General features: G+C 44.6%; 1 protein-coding gene across 13 annotated transcripts in view; it reads right to left on the bottom strand.

Annotated features, from left to right (window-relative positions):
* The window catches only part of LOC141129497 (uncharacterized), a 72,661-nt gene that overhangs the window by 21,715 nt on the left and 31,172 nt on the right, over positions 1 to 19,774 (bottom strand). For 3 of the 13 annotated variants that reach the window (XM_073617562.1, XM_073617558.1, XM_073617571.1), the window contains 6 exons: positions 18,658 to 18,747; positions 16,426 to 16,497; positions 8,741 to 8,815; positions 5,620 to 5,688; positions 2,320 to 2,388; positions 73 to 141 (listed from right to left, as the gene is read on the bottom strand). In XM_073617562.1, coding sequence (XP_073473663.1) covers positions 73 to 141; positions 2,320 to 2,388; positions 5,620 to 5,688; positions 8,741 to 8,815; positions 16,426 to 16,497; positions 18,658 to 18,747 — 444 coding nt within the window. The remainder of the gene's footprint in view (positions 1 to 72; positions 142 to 2,319; positions 2,389 to 5,619; positions 5,689 to 8,740; positions 8,816 to 16,425; positions 16,498 to 18,657; positions 18,748 to 19,774) is intronic. The other 10 variants (XM_073617563.1, XM_073617559.1, XM_073617561.1 and 7 more) reach the window with 10 other exon arrangements.

Consider the following 19,774-nt stretch of genomic DNA (forward strand, 5'->3'; position numbering starts at 1 on the left):
CTGTTCCCTGACACCCACCTGTTCCCTGACACCCACCTGTTCCCTGACACCCACCTGTTCCCTGACACCCACCTGTTCCTGGTGTATCCAAAGAAGATCTCTTGTCTTCTGATTTCACATCATTCCCAGCTTCTGTTTCTTTTTAAAACATGTAAAAGATGAAATATTCATCAATCATGTGAATTGTCCTCTTTAATAATTTACATTGAAATAGTCTATTGCCAACAATAAACTCTATTAAAGCAAATCCAAGATTTGCCTTCATATAACTTTCCTTTATGACCCATAGCGCTTCTGGAACCCCCAAACTTGGAGCATTATTCATAAAAATATTGACTTGACCCTTCTACACATTGTGGCTTCTTTGTTAGAACAATATTTTATTGAAGAGATGCAAGAATTCAGTCTTTCAGAACTGGAAGCCATCATCGGCAAGGGATAGCCATACTTATGCCGCGTACACACGACCGGACTTTCCGGCAGAAAATATTTTGATCGTGTGTGGGTCTCATCTGACTTTTTATTTCGAAAATTCTGATGGACCTAGCAATAGAACATGTTTCAAATCTTTCCGATGGAATCGGTTCCTATCGGGAAAACCGCTCGTCTGTGTGCTGTTCCGACAGACCAGAAACGACGCATGCTCTGAAGGAAGTACGAGACGGAAGCTATTGGCTACTGGCTATTGCACTTCCATTTTCTAGTCCCGTCGTACGTGGTGTACGTCACCGCGTTCTAGACGGTCGGACTTTGGTGTGATCGTGTGTATGCAAGACAGTTTCAGCGGAACTCCGTCGAAACTCCGTTGAAAAAACCGTCAGAGTTTATTCTGCCGGAAAGTCCGGTCGTGTGTACGCGGCATTAGTTACTTTAAAGGGATGTATCCTCCTGGGGCTAAGAACAGTCAGAGGTAAATAATTGTGTGATAATGTGATACAAATGTATACATCCCTCTCACAACAAAACCCATTGATGAAACCATCTGAGACAGTCTGTACTGCCATGTGATTGTCAGGGATCAGCAGTAGGGATGGCCAGAGCTACGTAGCTACCCTTAGGAAACTGAGACCAGACTATATATAGTAAAGTACATTTAGTAACATAATAGCAGGTGATGGCGCTCCAAAAAAACGCAAATAAAATGTGTGTGGCTGCCCCTTTAAAAAAAGTGATGAAAATCACTTCTGAATGAAACACAGTAATAAGTAAAGGTGTTGGCGCTCACAACGTGGGATCATAATCAAACATACGTGACAATGTGACAATATCCAACACCAAAAAATAGGAAAGTGCTTCTAGACAGACGTGTCTTCAAGTGGCTTCACCACGGGTGCTCATGAGGTAGATGGCAACCCACCAGAGGTGTTTGACCCCTTTTTACAGAAGGTCAAAATGTGCTTTTGGAAAACCAGATTGGTTCCTGGGCTTGCACCCCTCCGCTCTAATGATCCCTCTGGATAAGGCTGGAGACACATGGATAAATTCCACCAGAGACACAGAGGAGGACTTTATAGTGTAATAAGTTTTTACTTGATGTATATATTGTGTTTTACTTTTTTTAAATTAATTAAAATGTATTATTTCCAAAAAAAATTGTGTTTGAAAAAAAGCTGCGCAAATACCGCGTGACATAAAAAATTGCAACAATCGCCATTTATTCCCTAGAGAAATATATAATGTTTGGGGGTTATGAATTATTTTCTAACTAAAATTACTGATTGAAACTTGTAAACAAAAAGTGCCGGAAAAGGCCGGGTCTTCAAGTAGATATACAATATGTACAAAATAAGTTAAACAGGGTAATACCGGAGATACAAGGTGGAGGGGGAGCCAAGACTGGTCAGGAACAAGGGGAGCAGATACAAGGAAGCAGGGTTCAGGGTACAGGATGCAGGGCAAGAGCAAGATCAGGAGCTGGGTCAGAATAAATGGCAAGCAGTATTTGGTTAGACGAGCAAAACACTGAAGCAAGGGGTACTGGTAGAGGAGGGACTAAATACCTTCCCAGCAGATAGCATTAAGTGGAGACTGATTACTGAGATCTGCTGACTGCTGGTTAACACCTGCTGGTGGACATTGGATCTACAACCTTCCGCAACCACAGTGCCACCAGCAGGTGATCCAGGTCCTGACAGTGACAGCCAACCAGAGTCTCACTTTTATCCTTTAAAACAGAATAGAGAGACTCTGCTACTGTGATTTGTTCGGACATCAATTCTTGCCTCAAACACTTTCAAAAAGGTCACCCAGAGACACACCAACACCCACCATTCCCTGACACCCACCATTCCCTGACACCCACCATTCCCTGACACCCACCTGTTTCTGGTGCATCCAAAGAAGATCTCTTGACTTCTGATTTCACATCATTCTCAGCTTTTGTATCTCCTTAAAACATGTGAAAGATGAAATATTAGCGTAGCACCCTTTAGGTTGCTAGATGTGGGTAGATGGGAATTTTAGATAGAGTGGGTGCATTTTAGCAGGTTTGGCTGGCCGCCAAGCCTGTTGGTTTTGATCTGGGTTGGGAGTTACTCAGGCAGAGCTGGGTGACTCACAGGCAGCATCACTGAGACCTCCCACTTCTTTCCAGGAGATTCTAGAAAAAAATCCTTGCACCAGCCCTGGTCAACCGTGACGGCCAACCAGAGTCTCACTTTCATTCTCTTGAACACTATAGAGCAGGATTTCTCAACCGGGGTTTCGTGGAATCCTTGGGTTCCTCCAGAGGTTGCTAGGGGTTCCTTGAGCAATGGTCAATTTCTGCCTTTCAGGTAAGTTCTCAATGACATCAATGATCTTTTTAGCTATCTGTAAGGGGGTAATTCATCCCAATAACCACAAGTGTAAGGAGCACTTCTTCCCACTGACCATCACACCAATGTACCAAGAGTTGTAGATTTTTAATTTTTAGCAGGGGTTCTCCGAGACTGGATAATTATTTTCAGGGTTCCCCTCTGTTGAAACGTCCCCCCCCCCCCCGCTTCTACCGGCAAACCGGAGAAGGAATCCACCACTCGCGGAAGTTTGCCATAGAGAATACTGCACGCCAGATGGTCCCCAGCAGCCTCTATGACTTTTGGAGGCCGGGCATGATGTTATCTTTCCATAAAGAGGACCTGTCATGCACTATGTTTACATTCCTTGTAATAGGAATAAACGTGTTAAAAAAAAAAAGAATTTTAAGAGAAAGTGTAAAAATAAAATAAACAATAAAAAAATAAATGTTAAAGCGCCCCCTGTCCCCACGTGCTCGCACGCAGAAGCGAGCGCATACGTACGTTATGCCCACATATGTAAACAGCGTTCCAAGCACACATGTGAGGTATCGCCGCAAACGTTAGAGCGAGAGCAATAATTCTTTCCCAAGACCTCCTCTGTAACTCTAAACTGGTAACCTGCAAAAAATGTTAAAGCGTCGCCTATGGAGATTTTTAAGTGCCGAAGTTTGGCACCATTCCACAAGCATGCGCAATTTTAATGCGTGACATATTAGGTATCTTTTTACTTGGCGTAACATCATCTTTCACATTATACAACAAAAAATTGGGATAACTTTGGAATTTTGCTTTAATAATTCATTTTTTATTTCCCTCAATAAAAAACGCGTTTGAAAAGTTGTTGCGCAAATACTGTGTGACATAAAAGGTTGCAACGACCGCCTTTTTATTCCCTAGGGTTTCTGCTAAAAAAATACCGTATTTATCGGCATATAACACGCACTTTTTTCCCCTTAAAATCAGGGGAAAATCACAGGTGCTTGTTATACGCCGATCCCCTGCGATCTCGAGCTGTCACATTTTCAAAATCGCCGACCGCGATTTGAAAATGGCGCCGTCGGCGCCGAAATACATAGAGCCGGTCCTCGGCTCTTTCCGGCGGCTCTCATTCACTTTTGGCTCCACTCGTAGTCCCGAGCGGAGCTATCCGAACCTACTCGGCTAGGTTCGGATAGCTCCGCTCGGGACTACGAGTGGAGCCGAAAGTGAATGAGAGCCGCCGGGAAGAGCCGAGGACCGGCTCTGTGTATTTCGGCGCCAGCAGCGCCATTTTCAAATCGCGGTCGGCGATTTTGAAGCCCAGAATGGCAGGGATCACTGGGGCAAGGCTGCACTGGGGCAAGGCTGCACTGGGGAAGGCTGCACTGACAAGGCTGCACTGGGGAAGGCTGCACTGACAAGGCTGCACTGACATGGCTGCACTGACAAGGCTGCACTGGGGAAGGCTGCACTGACAAGGCTGCACTGACATGGCTGCACTGACAAGGCTGCACTGGGGAAGGCTGCACTGACAAGGCTGCACTGAGAAGGCTGCAATGATGGGCATTTAAATGTAAGTTTTTTTTCCCTTCAACTTCCCTCCTAAAAGTTTTTTTTTCCTTAAAATTCCCTCCTAAATTGGGGTGCGTGTTATACGCCGATAAATACGGTATATATTGTTTGGGGGTTCTGAGTAATTTTCTAGAAAAAAAATTTAATGTAGGAGTGGATTGCCAGAATTGGCCCAGTATGGAAGTGTAAAACGGTGTTCCACCCGCAAATTCTTTATTTTTTTTTAAAGTCAGCAGCTACAAACACTGTAGCTGCTGACTTTTAATAAGGACACTTACCTGTCCAGGGAGCCCGTGATGCGCCCCCCGAGGCCGATCCATCCTTCAGATCGGGTGCCGGTGCTACCATTCTAATTAAGGGAAACAGGCAGTGGAGCCTTGCGGCTTCACTGCCCATTTCCTACTGTGCATGCGCAAGTCGCACGGCGCTTTGTGAATGGCTGGCTGTCTTCTGGGACACACACATGTCCCAGAAGACCTTGGGGGGGCTCACCGAAGAAGAGGATATGACGTCCTGCGCCGCAGACTGGATGGATTGGAAGTGCAGGCTGTATTTCATAAAAAGGTAAGAAAGAAAAAAAAAATTTTAACAAGCCAAAAACGAGGGGTGGAGAGGTGGTCTTTCATTTAAGACCACCACTCAAAAGTGGGCGGAACTCCGCTTTAACATGTGAAAGAAGAAATATTAGTCAATTATTGTGTGAATTGTCCTCTTCTTCAATAATTTACATTGAAATCGTCCCCACTAAAGTGTATTGGAAGCCACAACCTAGAGGTGCCTTCATATAACTTTCCCTTATGACCAATAGTGTTTTCAAGAAGCCCCAAACCTGGAGCATTCAACATGGAAATATTGACCTGATCCTTCTACACAATATGGCCTCTTTATTAGGCAGAATAATATTTGATCAAAAAGGTACAAGAATTTAGTTTAGCAGAACTGGAAGCCATGGTCTGCATGGGATAGCCATATTTAGTTACTTTGAAAGATGTACTCGGCGGGGGAGGGGGGCTAGGTAACATATCTTGGGGAAAATAATCATCAGACAAGGTAAGTGTAATTCTATGATAATGTAATACAAATGTATGTATCTCTCTCACAACTGAACCCATTCGGGAAACCATCTGAGACCGTCTGCCATGTGACAGCCAAGTCTCACTTTGATCCTCTTGAATATTATAGAGAGACACTAATTGCTGTGATTGGTTGGATCATCAATGATGGCCTCAGACACTTTCAGAAATGTCACCCAGAGACACACCATCACCCGCCATTCCCTGACACCCACCTGTTGTGGGTGCGTCCAAAGAAGATCTCTTCTCTTCTGGTTTCACATCGTTCCCAGCTTCTGTTTCTTCTTAAAACATGTGAAAGATGAAATATTAGTCAGTGAACGTGTGAAGTGTTCTCTCTAACAATTTACGTAAAGAGTCCCTCTATGGACACACATTAAAGTGTATTAAAAGCCAAATCCCAGAGTTGCCTTCATATAACTTTCCTCCTGTGTGACCCATGGAGGTTTAGAGATGTGCACCACAGAAAATATTGTTTAGTTTCGGATTCATCCCTTATGTTAGAATGATTCGTATTCAGAATTTGTTTCCTATATTTGGATTCATTTTGTATATTCATTGTGACGAGAGTCACTTTGGGTGGGGGGCTTGTGGAACTCAGCTTACCTTGTAGAGCTCTGGAAACTTCTTGTCCAGCTCCCCCGGCCCCTCCTATGTGTAAATCACCCTGTGTCCATTAGGGGCACAGGGTGACCGAGAACCCCAGTCTGATCTGTAATAGTCGGACTCACTGTACAGTCACACTGGAATGTTGTATAGATGTATATATTGTGTGTTGTCCCATGCTGTTGGACTCGTGGGGGTGTGGCTGTGTCCCATTGTTCTGTTGTGTCTGTCTGCCTTAGGAGAAGTGTATTATGGGATGGATGTTTTTATTGGTGTTCCTGGCATGTAAACCGGGGGGCAGGGCGGAGAGGGGAGGGGGGAATTCCTCCAACAGCCCTCCCTGCTGATAAGATGTTCTATTGTTCACATGTTTCAATGCCTCTGTGTTCCTTATTGCGGATTGAACAGTTTGCCCTGCCCTGAATCTCCAAGGGGGAGGGGGATTATCCCTGAGTTGTAAATCTGTTGTTACATGTGTTTGAATAAACAGTCTGTTGTTTTCACCCTACACTGAGCTACGGCTAATGACTGGGTGCTCTGAGGGAGCTTGGATCGTGTGTTGTAGAGCTCTGGAAACTTCTTGTCCAGCTCCCCCGTCCCCACCTATGTGTAAATCACTCTGTGTCCATTAGGGGCACAGGGTGACCGAGAACCCCAGTCTGATCTGGACAGAGGAAGCATTTACGACGGGCGGACTCATCTTGAGTACGAGGGGTCCGTCACATTCATTATTTTCAAATTGACTTGAAATTCTAATTTATTTGAACTTAAAATCTTGGAAGACAGATATATTTATTCGATTTTATTCTATTGTATTTCTTTATTTTCTATTCTGTTTTATTCTATTGTATTATTTTCTATTCTTTTCTATTCTGTTTTATTATTTTCTATTCTAACCTGTTTTATTCTATACTATTATTTTCTACTCTGTTTTATTCTATTCTATTCTTTTCTAATTTATTTTATTCTATTCTATTCTGTTCTATTATATTATATTATATTTTATTCTATTCTATAAAGCAGCCCAAGTAGGAATCATTATCTTATTTCATTTTTATACCTTAAATCATCATCTTATTTCATTTTTATACCTTACTGTATTTAATTGCAGTATGTCTCCATTTTGAATTCAGATACATTTTCCAATTCAAATTCGGATAATTCGTTTTTCGTTATAATTTATTTAATATTCATTGAAATTCGTTACAATTATGATTTTGCAATTCGGATACATCTGAAAAAACAAAAATTTTGTGCGAATTTCGATTTGTAAGGAAAGGAATCGCACATGTCTATATGCAAGTCAGCAGAGCTTCCCCGTCATTTACTAAGCTCTGGAGAAACTGCACTTGCAGAGTACTCAGTCTATTCCACCCCATAGTGTTTATGGAACCTCCAAACTTGGAGCACTCAACAGGAACATATTGAAATGACCCTTCTGTGATGGGAGTCACTTTGGGCGGGGGGCTTGTGGAATCCATCTTAGTTTGGAGAGCTCGGGAAACTCTTTGTCCAGCTCCTCCGGCACCTCCTATGTGTAAGTCACTCTGTGTCTAACCAGACACACTAACCAGACTCACCGTACAACCACACTGGACTCAGCATTTCCTTTTACCCCTGTTATCCTGGGTTCTATATGTGTGGTTTGTGTTGAAAGAAGGAAGGGGCTCTTGCACTTGGGACTGTTGTATACTTTTACTCGATCGTTTGAGGTGTGGCTGTATCCCATTGTTCTATTGTTTGTGTCTGCCTTGGGAGCAACCTATTATGGGATGTATATGTCTATGTGGATTAGCTATGAGAGGGGAGGGGGGATTTCTTCCAGCAGCCACTCCCAAAGATAATCTAGTATTGGAAATTTGAATACACCTATGTCATGCTACTGGTGGAGGTAAAGTTTACCCCGCCCTGTGTCATTATGCAAAGAAGGGGGGATTGTCCCCTGAGTGTATATCTGTGTGTGCCTTTGTTCAAATGAACAGTTCTTATTCTAGTTCACGCCAAAACTGGTACTGCCTAGTTCTTGGGGTAACGTAGCCAGATCCACTGGTCTCGTGTTCCAGAGCTTAGGAAACGGTATATAACAGAAGTACTGAAGTGGAGTGTGGGACGTTCCGTTACACCTTCTACAATATGGCCTCTTTAGTAGTCAGAATAATCTTTTTAATTACATTTATTAGAAAGGTTTAAGTATTTTGTCTTTTGGAACTGGAAGCCATCATCTGCATGGGATAGCCGTACTCATCGATCTTTGAGAGGAAGGAAACTGTAGAACAGTCAGATGAGTAAAGGGTAAAGCAGTTCAGAAGAAGGTTGTCCGGGGGCACCTGGCAGAGGACAGCAGGGAGCAAGTCTTCTAAATCCATATGGCAGAACTGCGCTAAAGCCACGTTTCAAGCTAAATCTTAGTTCAACGAAATGTTGCTCTCATCCAAAACTAATTAATCTCTCAGAGGAAGTAACATATACTAGTGCTAAGCAAAGTCTGATGATCTAAGGTGTAATTCTGTGATAGTGTGATACAAACATAGATATCTTCCTCACAATTGAACTCATTCATAAAGGCATCTTAGATAGTCAACCATGACAGCCAACCAGAGTCTCATTTTCATCCTCTTGAACATTATAGAGAGACTCTGATTGCTGTGATTGGTTGGCTCATTATCAATTCTTACCTCGGACACTTTCAGAAATGTGACCCACCAACACCCACCATTCCCTGACACCCACCTGTTCCTGGGGCATCCAATGAGGAACTCTCACTCTTCACTTCTGGTTGCACATTATTCCTGACTTCTGTTTCTTCTCAAACATGTGAAAGAAGAAATATTAGTCAATCATTGAATGGTCCTATCTAAAAACTTACATTGGAATAGTATCGAAAGCCAAAACCAAGAGTTGCCATCATATAGCTTTTCTTTACCCATAGTGCTTCTGGAACCTCCAAGCTTGGAGCATTCAACATGGAAATATTGACTTGACCCCTATATAATGTGGCCTCTTTATTAGTCAGAGTGATATGGTTTTAGACATATCTGGGAAGAGAAGTGTAAGAATTTTTTCTAATGCCTAGTACACATTGTCAACCCATCGGGCTGAATGAAAAAAAAAAATGTGGAGCTCGGGAGGAACCACTGTACTAACTATCCAATGTTAGTGCAGCAATCTCCCCCGCTGAGCTATTGTGTTCTGACAGGGAGACTGCCCCTCCGCCAGAACACACCGGTCAGCGCTCACAGCCATTGGCTGACATCAATTATTGAATGTGGTCAGTTTTCCAGCATGCCCCTTCGACAGAAGCCATTAGGCCGTTTCCTGTCGAACAGGCTGGTGTACAAACGGGCCAAATGTCGGCTGGTTTCTGTTTTAACCGGTCAATGTTCAGCCCATGTGTGCCAAACTTTAGGGGCTCAAAGCCATTATCTGCATATTGAAGGTCTCAGGTAGGGATTAGGTTTTGATTACCTGCCACCATAGATTTGCAGCTGTGTCAATAATAAGGTCTGAGGAAGCCCAAACAAAGGAACTCGTATTGAACACATTGCCAAAAAAACATTCAGATTTAAACCTCATGTCTGTGGTGGGCAGTCACAGGAGGTGACATTTGATAAGTCACAGACCGGCTTGAAGCACATTTGATAAAACTCATGCAGGACAATATTATATTGAAGATGTGCAAGAATGTTGTCTTTCGGGCATCATCTGCATAGGATAGCCATAGTAATCAAATTTTGCAAGAAAGTAAGGTATCCTGGTGCTGAGAGCTAACAGTCAGCTGAGGTAAGTAATTCTGTCAAAATGTGATACACACATTATATTGTCAAAAGTATTGGGACGCCTGCCTTTACACGCACATGAACTTTAATGGCATCCCAGTCTAAAGCCTTATACACCCGATTGTATTTTCCACAGACAAACCCTCAGACTTTTGTCCAAAGGCGTGTGGATTTTGCCTTGCATACAAACCGCAAGGAATTGTCGGCCAACAAACACGAACGTAGTGACGTACTATGTGGTTTTTCAGCTCTTTAGCACCCCCCTTTGGGCTCCTTCTGCTAATTTCATGTTAGTAGAAGTTTGGCGAGTGTTGATTCCTGCTTTTCATTTCACGCTTTTCATTTCGCGCTTTTCATTTTAGCGCTTTTCATTTAGTTTCTGAACGGCCATTCGTCAACCAGACATGTTGCGGAATCGGAGGAGATAATGCGTTATTTATTATTGGCCTTAGTTATTGCTTTGACCCAAGTCCAGTCCAGGAACAGGAGAAGGAGGAGTTCTTGGACCAAAAATTGGTTGCTTTATTAATGGTGACCAATTATGTTATATGCCTTTGCTGCGGGAGCTCCAGGAGAATAATCCGGATAATTTTCTGAATTATCTCCGGATGACAGACCCCTGCTTTCACCAACTCTTGGCATTGTTGACCCCCTATATTAAGAAGCAGGACACATGCATGAGGCTTTTATTTTATTTTTTGGTTAAATAATAATGATTTAATTTGGTATATTTTCTATATTTTTGGATGCATAGAATGCACTTTTTGGTTAAGTTCTATTGACAGATAGCATGTCTAATTTTATTTGTTTTCTTTTTTTTAATGCACAATAATAAAAAATGTGTAGAATAATACTTGGCTATGTGTTTTACTTCAAATGACATTTTGGGAGTAGGCAGTTGCATTTAAGAAAATACAATGTAAAATTGACAAGGGACACCAACATTGTTGTATCTTTGATCTTAAAAACTACTGGATAATGGTGTTGTGGTAACTTGCCCCCCCCCCCCCAAAAAAAGCATAATAATATTAATCTTGATTTCACTAGAAAAAAAAGCCTTTGAAAATTTGTTTGCAATAACTCCATCAGTATCACCAGCAAAGCAGCTTTATTATTATCCCATTTAAGAGGAAGAGAGTGGGGAGACTATAGAGGAAGAGAGCTTGATGACCATAGAGGAAGAGAGTGGGGCGACCATAGAGGAAGAGAGTGGGGTGACCATAGAGGAAGAGAGTGGGGTGACCATAGAGGAAGAGAGTGGGGTGACCATAGAGGAAGAGAGTGGGGCGACCATAGAGGAAGAGAGTGGGGCGACCATAGAGGAAGAGAGTGGGGAGACCATAGAGGAAGAGAGTGGGGTGACCATAGAGGAAGAGAGTGGGGCGACCATAGAGGAAGAGAGTGGGACACCACAGAGGAAGAGAGTGGGATGACCATAGAGGAAGAGAGCTTGATGACCATAGAGGAAGAGAGTGGGAAACCATAGAGGAAGAGAATGGGGTGACCATAGAGGTAGAAAGTGGGAAACCATAGAGGAAGAGAGTGGGGTGAACATAGAGGAAGAGAGTGGGGTGACCATAGAGGAAGAGAGTGGACTGAACATAGAGGAAGAGAATGGGGTGACCATAGAGGAAGAGAGTGGGAAACCATAGAGGAAGAGAGTGGGGTGAACATAGAGGAAGAGAGTGGGGTGACCATAGAGGAAGAGAATGGGGTGACCATAGAGGAAGAGAGTGGGAAACCATAGAGGAAGAGAGTGGGAAACCATAGAGGAAGAGAGTGGGAAACCATAGAGGAAGAGAGTGGGGTGAACATAGAGGAAGAGAATGGGGTGACCATAGAGGAAGAGAGTGGGAAACCATAGAGGAAGAGAGTGGGGTGAACATAGAGGAAGAGAGTGGGGTGACCATAGAGGAAGAGAATGGGGTGACCATAGAGGAAGAGAGTGGGAAACCATAGAGGAAGAGAGTGGGAAACCATAGAGGAAGAGAGTGGGGTGAACATAGAGGAAGAGAGTGGGGCGACCATAGAGGAAGAGAATGGGGTGACCATAGAGGAAGAGATATAAAAAGGGTGGAGGGAGTAGAAACTCTATCAAAGAAAATAAGGACTTTGTGGGCACAACATGAGGCAGAATGAATATAAAAATATGTCTTTATTACAAAAAAAATGAAATAGACACAAAAATGTAACAAACTCCAACACTCTCAACTGGACAAGGTCAACGGATACCAAAATATCCACTCAAGGAGGCATGGATCCTTTCAAAAAGTTCAAGAACAGTCCATTATGTAAAAAGAATGTATATATATCGAAAAATGGGGTCCATGAACTCCTCCAAGCTCGTTAATCAACGCGTTTTGCATGAAGTTGCTTCCTCAGGACAAAAATGGGTAGGTGCTGATTGACCCTGAACATCAGGTACTGGGCGACACCCCACAAGACGGACAAAAATAGAGCTAAAAATTTCTTTCAACAGTCCGAAAATCCAAAGGTTATCGGCATTTGCAAGCCCATATAGGGCCTTCAGATCCTTGTCCCAGTCACCATAGAGGGCAGATTTCCATCAATCTGGGGGCCCTATATGGGCTTGTAAATGGCGATAGCCTTTGGATTTTCAGCCTGTTGAAAGGATGTTTCAGCTCTCCTTTTGTCTGTCTTGTGTGGTGTTGCCCAGTACCTGATTTTGAGTCAATCAGCACCCATTTTTGTCCTAAGGAAGCAATTTGATGCGAAATGCGTTGACTAACGAGCGTGGAGGAGTTCATGGACCCCATTTTTCGATATATATATTTACATAATGGACTGTTCTTCAACTCTTTGAAAGGATCCATGCCTCCTTGCCTGGTTATTTGGGTATCTGTAGTTGTTGTTATATTTTTGTATCTATTTCCTTTTTTGTATTTTTGTAATAAAGATGTTTATTTTTATATTCATTCTGCCCACAAAGTCCTTTTTTTCTTTGAGAAAGTTTCTACTCGCTCAATCCTTTTTATACAGTCATGGATGTTGGCATGGTGGGGGTCCTCCCTTCTTATGCATAGAGGAAGAAAGTAGTGGGGCGACCATAGTAGAAGAGAGTGGGGTTACCATAGAGGAAGAGAGTGGGGAGACCATAGAGGAAGAGAGTGATGAGACCATAGAAGAATAGAGTGGGGCGACCATAGAGGAAGAGAGTGGGGAGACTATAGAGGAAGAGAGTGGGGCGATCATAGAGGAAGTAGAGGAAGAGAGTGGGGAGACCATAGAGGAAGAGAGTGGGGCAACCATAGAGGAAGAGAGTGGGGCGACCATAGAGGAAGAGAGTGGGGAGACCATAGAGGAAGAGAGTGGGGCGACCATAGAGGAAGAGAGTGGGGAGACCATAGAGGAAGAGAGTGGGGAGACCATAGAGGAAGAGAGTGGGGCGACCATAGAGGAAGTAGAAGAAGAGAGTGGGGCAACCATAGAGGAAGAGAGTGGGGCGACCATAGAGGAAGAGAGTGGGAATTTCATAGAGGAAGAGAGTGGGGAGACCATAGAGGAAGAGAGAGTGGAGCAACCATAGAGGAAGAGAGTGGGGAGACCATAGAGGAAGAAAGTGGGGTGACCATAGAGGAAGAGAGTGGGACGACCATAGAGGAAGAGAGTGGGGCAACCATAGAGGAAGAGAGTGGGGCGACGATAGAGGAAGAGAGTGGGAATTTCATAGAGGAAGAGAGTGGGGAGACCATAGAGGAAGAGAGAGTGGAGCAACCATAGAGGAAGAGAGTGGGGAGACCATAGAGGAAGAAAGTGGGGTGACCATAGAGGAAGAGAGTGGGACGACCATAGAGGAAGAGAGTGGGGAGACCATAGAGGAAGAGAGTGGGGAGACCATAGAGGAAGAGAGAGTGGAGCAACCATAGAGGAATAGAGTGGGGAGATCATAGAGGAAGAAAGTGGGGCGACCATAGAGGAAGAGAGTGGGGAGACCATAGAGGAAGAGAGTGGGGAGACCATAGAGGAAGAGAGTGGGGCGACCATAGAGGAAGAGAGTGGGGCGACCATAGAGGAAGAGAATGGGGCGACCATAGAGGAAGAGAGTGGGGCGACCATAGAGGAAGAGAGTGGGGAGACCATAGAGGAAGAGAGTGGGGCGACCATAGAGGAAGAGAGTGGGAAGATCATAGAGGAAGAGAGTGGGGAGACCATAGAGGAAGAGAGAGTGGAGCAACCATAGAGGAAGAGAGTGGGGAGACCATAGAGGAAGAAAGTGGGGCAACCATAGAGGAAGAGAGTGGGGAGATCATAGAGAATGAGAGTGGGGCGACCATAGAGGAAGAGAATGGGGCGACCATAGAGGAAGAGAGTGGGGCGACCATAGAGGAAGAGAGTGGGGAGACCATAGAGGAAGAGAGTGGGGCGACCATAGAGGAAGAGAGTGGGGAGACCATAGAGGAAGAGAGTGGGGAGACCATAGAGGAAGAGAGTGGGGAGATCATAGAGAAAGAGAGTGGGGCGACCATAGAGGAAGAGAATGGGGCGACCATAGAGGAAGAGAGTGGGGTGACCATAGAGGAAGAGAGTGGGGAGATCATAGAGGAAGAGAGTGGGGAGACCATAGAGGAAGAGAGTGGGGAGACCATAGAGGAAGAGAGTGGGGAGATCATAGAGGAAGAGAGTGGGGAGATCATAGAGGAAGAGAGTGGGGCGACCATAGAGGAAGAGAGTGAGGAGATCATAGAGGAAGAGAGTGGGGAGATCATAGAGGAAGAGAGTGGGGAGACTATAGAGGAAGAGGGTTGCTCATCCATGCTACAGGCAGGGAGCAGCAACAGACACTCACTAAGGGTCACTAAGTCACTTTCATCCAATTGCCATAGAATGTGTCAAGGCAGATGTTGATTGACCACAAACATAACTGGATATGTGAAAGTGTGTGAACTTTCCATAACCCAATCACTATAATGCTATGCAGTCTGGGGCGGGAGTTCATTGTTTGAGTTGCATGGATTTGGCACAAATATGTGGCCTTTCGGCGTGTGACCATGGCGCAGAGCGGCCACATATTTGCATGCATCACTGTGAATACAGCTGTGCCGGGAGTGCACACCCTGCGCGCTCCCAGCACGGTTACCGGCAGCTATCAGAAAGCTCCTGATCTCTTTTCTGATCGTGTGACTGCTGTGACAGCCAATCACGGCGGTCACATGATCATAAACCCCACCCCACCTCCCGGCATCCTAAACCCTGTACAGGGCCGGGAGGTGCCGGCTCCAACGGGTTAGACATGTGTGGCTATAAATGCTGGGGTATGTTCCTGACACTCATAAGGAAGATATTTGGATGAGCAGCAGAGCAACTTCGAAATTGCAGGACCAGTCCAGCTGAATGTGACCAATCCCATGGTGTCCAACCTGTGACCTGGGCGCCACATGTGGCCCTTTGGCAATGATTGCGTGGCCCTCATGGCAGAAGGTGATCTATAAGGCTGCTTTCACACTGAGGAGCTTTACAGGCACTATAGCACTAAAAATAGCGCCTGCATAGCGCCTGTAAAGAGCCTCTCTCACTCCAGTGTGAAAGCCCGAGTTCTTTCACGCTGGAGCGGTGCGCTGGCGAGATACCAAAAAAAGTCCTGCAAGCCACATTTTTGAGGCGCTGTAGGAGCGGTGTATACACCACTCCTACAGCGTCCCTGCCCATTGAAGTCAATGGGCAGTGCCGCTGAAGTGCCAGTAAAGCGCTGCTGCAGCGGCGCTTTGCGGGCGCATTTAACCATTTAACCCTTTTTCGTCCGTTAGCGGGGGTTAAAAGCGCCCTGCTAGCGTCCGAAAAGGGCCGCAAGAACGACGGTAAAGCGCCGCTAAAAATAGCGCGCTTTAATGCCGAAGCCCCCAACGCCCCAGTGTGAAAGTAGCCTTAGTTGGTGATTACTAAAACAAGGGAAGGAAAAATATTCCGTAGACTGTCTGTTTTTTTTATCTTTTATACTTCCATACCTTTCTCTTTGCTTTTAATTCCCTTTCTCTAGTTACGTGTTTTGTTGGATATTTTTATAATTTAACTTATTGAGAGAAATATCTTATTTAATACAAATATTTTTTAAGGGGCCTCTTCTTCAGGCCTTCTTGCCGCAGTGGCCACAGGATCCATCATGTCATTGCTGCCTTTGGCCAGATCTATCCAGGCTATAAACCAGAGGCTCTGGATGGACAGTTGGATAAATGGCTCTATATTTAGGATGTATCTGGTCTATAAACCAGAGGCTCTGGATGGACAGTTGGATAAATGGCTCTATATTTAGGATGTATCTGGTCTATAAACCAGAGGCTCTGGTTGGACAGTTGGATAAATGGTTCTATATTTAGGATGTATCTGGTCTATAAACCAGAGGCTCTGGTTGGACAGTTGGATAAACGGTTCTATATTTAGGATATATCTGGTCTATAAACCAGAGGCTCTGGTTGGACAGTTGGATAAACGGTTCTATATTTAGGATATATCTGGTCTATAAACCAGAGGCTCTGGATGGACAGTTGGATAAATGGTTCTATATTTAGGATATATCTGGTCTATAAACCAGAGGCTCTGGTTGGACAGTTGGATAAATGGTTCTATATTTAGGATGTATCTGTAGTAGGAAGGAAACATTATTGAAAAATCCTGAGAACTCACCACTCTTTACTGCAGTCAACAGTCCGACGGTGCAGAGATCCTTTGTTTTATAAGTCTGTTTTCTTTTTTCCCCTTAAAATATATAAAAGATGAAATATTAGTAAATAAAATTGTGAATTTCCCGCTCTGCCTTTTACCAATAAAGTGTAGCTCTAATATAAAACAAAAACCAGAAGTCAACATCAGGCAAATACCTTACTAACAGGAAATAATGACCCCACCTCCTCCCCCCAGTCCACCCAGCAATAGACCTGTGCTGCAATTCCAGTCACCAATCACCTGCTGAGTTTCTAAGCTGCAGACATGTGGGCGGGGCCTGCCTCAGAATGGTTCATAAGTAAAATGAATTACCCAAAACAGGCTCCGCCCACATGTCTTCAGCTTGTACATACAGCCCAAGATCAGACTGAGAGGCCACCAACACCCCAACACTGTGCAGTACAATACAGTCATTGGGGGAGGGAGGGGGGACTTTTTTTATATTTGCTAAGCAGTTGTTTGATGTCCCCATCACAGTGCCCCCTTTCTATCAGGTGTCCCCATCACAGTGCCCCCTTTCCATCACAGTACCCATTACACTTCCCCTCTTTCCATCAGGTGTCCCAATTACAGTGCCTCCTTACCTTCAGGTGTCCCTATTACAGCGCCCCCTTTCCATCACCGTGCCCCCATACATCAGATGCCCCCATCAGAGTGCCCCTTGATCAGATGCCACATCAGAGTGTCCCTTTTTATCACATGCCTACATCAGAGTACCCCATATATCAGGTGCCCCCTCACAATACCCTCTTTATCAGCTGCACCAATCAGAGCAACCCCATACACGAGGTACTCCCATCAGAGTACCCCCTTACACCAGGTGCTCCCATAAGAGTCCCTCCTTACACCAGGTGCCCCATGAGAGTACTCCTTAGACCAAGTGCTCCCATCAGAGTACCCCCTTACACCAGATGACCTCATCAGAGTGCCCCTACATCAGGTGACCTCACCAGAGTACCCCTTACATCAGGTGACCTCATCAGAGTACCCCTTACATCAGGTGACCTCACCAGAGTACCCCTTACATCAGGTGACCTCACCAGAGTACCCCTTACATCAGGTGACCCCCATCAGTGTACCCCCTTACACCAGGTTCCCCATCGGAGTACTCCTTAGTCCAAGTGCTCCCATTAGTGTACCCCCTTACACCAGGTGACCCCACCAGAGTACCCACTTATACCAGGTTCCCCATCAGTGTACCGCCTTCCACCAGGTTCCCCATCGGAGTACTCTTTAGTCCAAGTCCTCCCATCAGTGTACCCCCTTACACCAGGTTCCCCATCAGAGTACCCCCTTACACCAGGTGACCCCACCAGAGTACCCACTTAGATCAGGTGCCCCCATCAGAGTACCCCCTTATACCAGGTGCCCCCATCAGAGTACACCCTTATACCAGGTGCCCCCATCAGAGTACCCACTTAGATCAGGTGCCCCCATCAGAGTACCCCCCCTACACCAGGTGTCCACATCATTGGGGCTAAAATAAGGTATGTAATGGAAATGCAAAAGCTTTAATTAATAATGTCATTATCATGTTAATTGGGGGGGGGGGGGGGGGGGCAGATAAAATTTAAGAATAATCTTCATCTTTAGCCCTTCTCTACTCTATCCAAAAAAAGTTTGGGCTGTAAATACATTTTAATAAGACCAACAGACTTCAATATTGTCTCCATATAATCAATGGGAAATTCTTCAGACATATCGCTGTATTTTAATACAAAAATGACTACATTTGGTGGCAGAGATCACCAGGTGTTCTAGTTTATCTGTGAACGCAACTGGATGAAAATCACAGGCATTTGCCTACACGAATTTTCCCCGCATTTTCTGCAATGTGATTATTTCCTATGATCGTCGGCCCCATCTAGTGGCCAAAAGGTGGTATTTTTCTTTCCTGAAATACCTCAATCTTGAAAAATACAGCATTTTGGCCATTAGATGGAGCTGACGATCATAGGAAATATCGTATTAGAGCATGTACGGGGAAAACTTGTGCGGGCTGGGAGAATGATTGTGACATTCATCCAGCAAATGTTTCATAAATAGAATACAAAGTGTCAATTTGATCCCTGAATGGAATAACGTTACAAATATGAATGGGAAAAAAATATACATGTAATAAATACATAGATACATAAAAACACACAAAGACTTCTTTTTTTTAAAGTAATGAATGAATTTGTTTCTACTTACCGCAACAAAAACACCATATTAAACAACCTACAAAGACCCCAATCACAAACAGACCGGCAACAACAACTATAATGATTGTTCTGGTGGAGGCTGTAAAAAAAAAAAAGAAAAGAAAACCAGCGTTACACCTCTACAAATACAAGATGGGGAAATTATCTTGTTGCAGGAAGTCCAACCACAAGAGGCGGACATAGCGCCCCCCTTTCCTGCGGGACACGGGAGGTATGGGAGAAGTCAGGGAGAGTGCTGCTCCAGTGCTGCTTTTAAGGTAAAAGTGATCGGGGAGGCTCTAGAGCCGCCTGATCTCTATTACAGGGCTCCAAAGGCAATGCCGCCCAGAACCCTCCCTCCATCCGCGTGGTGCCCATGATGGAAACGTAGGACCAGGGTAAGAAGATACACTTGTATGGATCGCACACCATAGAAAGTAAGAGACAACCATTTAATTGTAATACAAAAAAAAAATAAAAAATCAGTATAACATCACAACAACTAACAGAATGACAGGACCAGTTGACGCGTTTCACACCCAATGGTGCTTAGTCATGACTCACCTCAATCTCCCTGCTAATAATGAACCTGGAAGCAACGTATATTTTATGTCACTTCCAGGTTCAGAGCTGTCATTGCTCAGCTAGTGTATCCAGGTAAGCAGTCAATCAAGTACAATCTGTGCTTGGTTAGCGGCAGTGGAGGGCAAGGGAGACTATGGGTTTTAGTAGACACCCAAGAGGACCTGTCACCTGTCTTTGGTCTCACATAATATTCCACGGTCACCTGTTAGTGGAATTGTACCAAAGTGGAAGCAATTAGGAACAGCAACAACCCAGACACGTAGTGTTAGGCCACGTAGAATGACAGAGCCGGGTCAGCGCATGCTGAAGCTCACAGTGTGCAGAAGTCACCAACTGTCTGCAGAGTGAATAGCTGCAGACCTCCAAACTTCATGTGGCCTTCAGATTAGCACAACAACAGTGTGTAGAGATCTTCATGGATTGGGTCTCCATAGCTAAACAGCCACATCCAAGCCTTACATCACCAAGTGCAATGCAAAGTGTCAGATGCAGAGGTGTAAAGCACGTCACCACTGGACTCTAGAGCAGCGGAAACGTGTTCT

Source organism: Aquarana catesbeiana, linkage group LG02 (genome assembly GCF_042186555.1).
Source record: "Aquarana catesbeiana isolate 2022-GZ linkage group LG02, ASM4218655v1, whole genome shotgun sequence".
In the NCBI taxonomy this organism is placed as follows: Eukaryota; Metazoa; Chordata; class Amphibia; order Anura; family Ranidae; genus Aquarana; species Aquarana catesbeiana.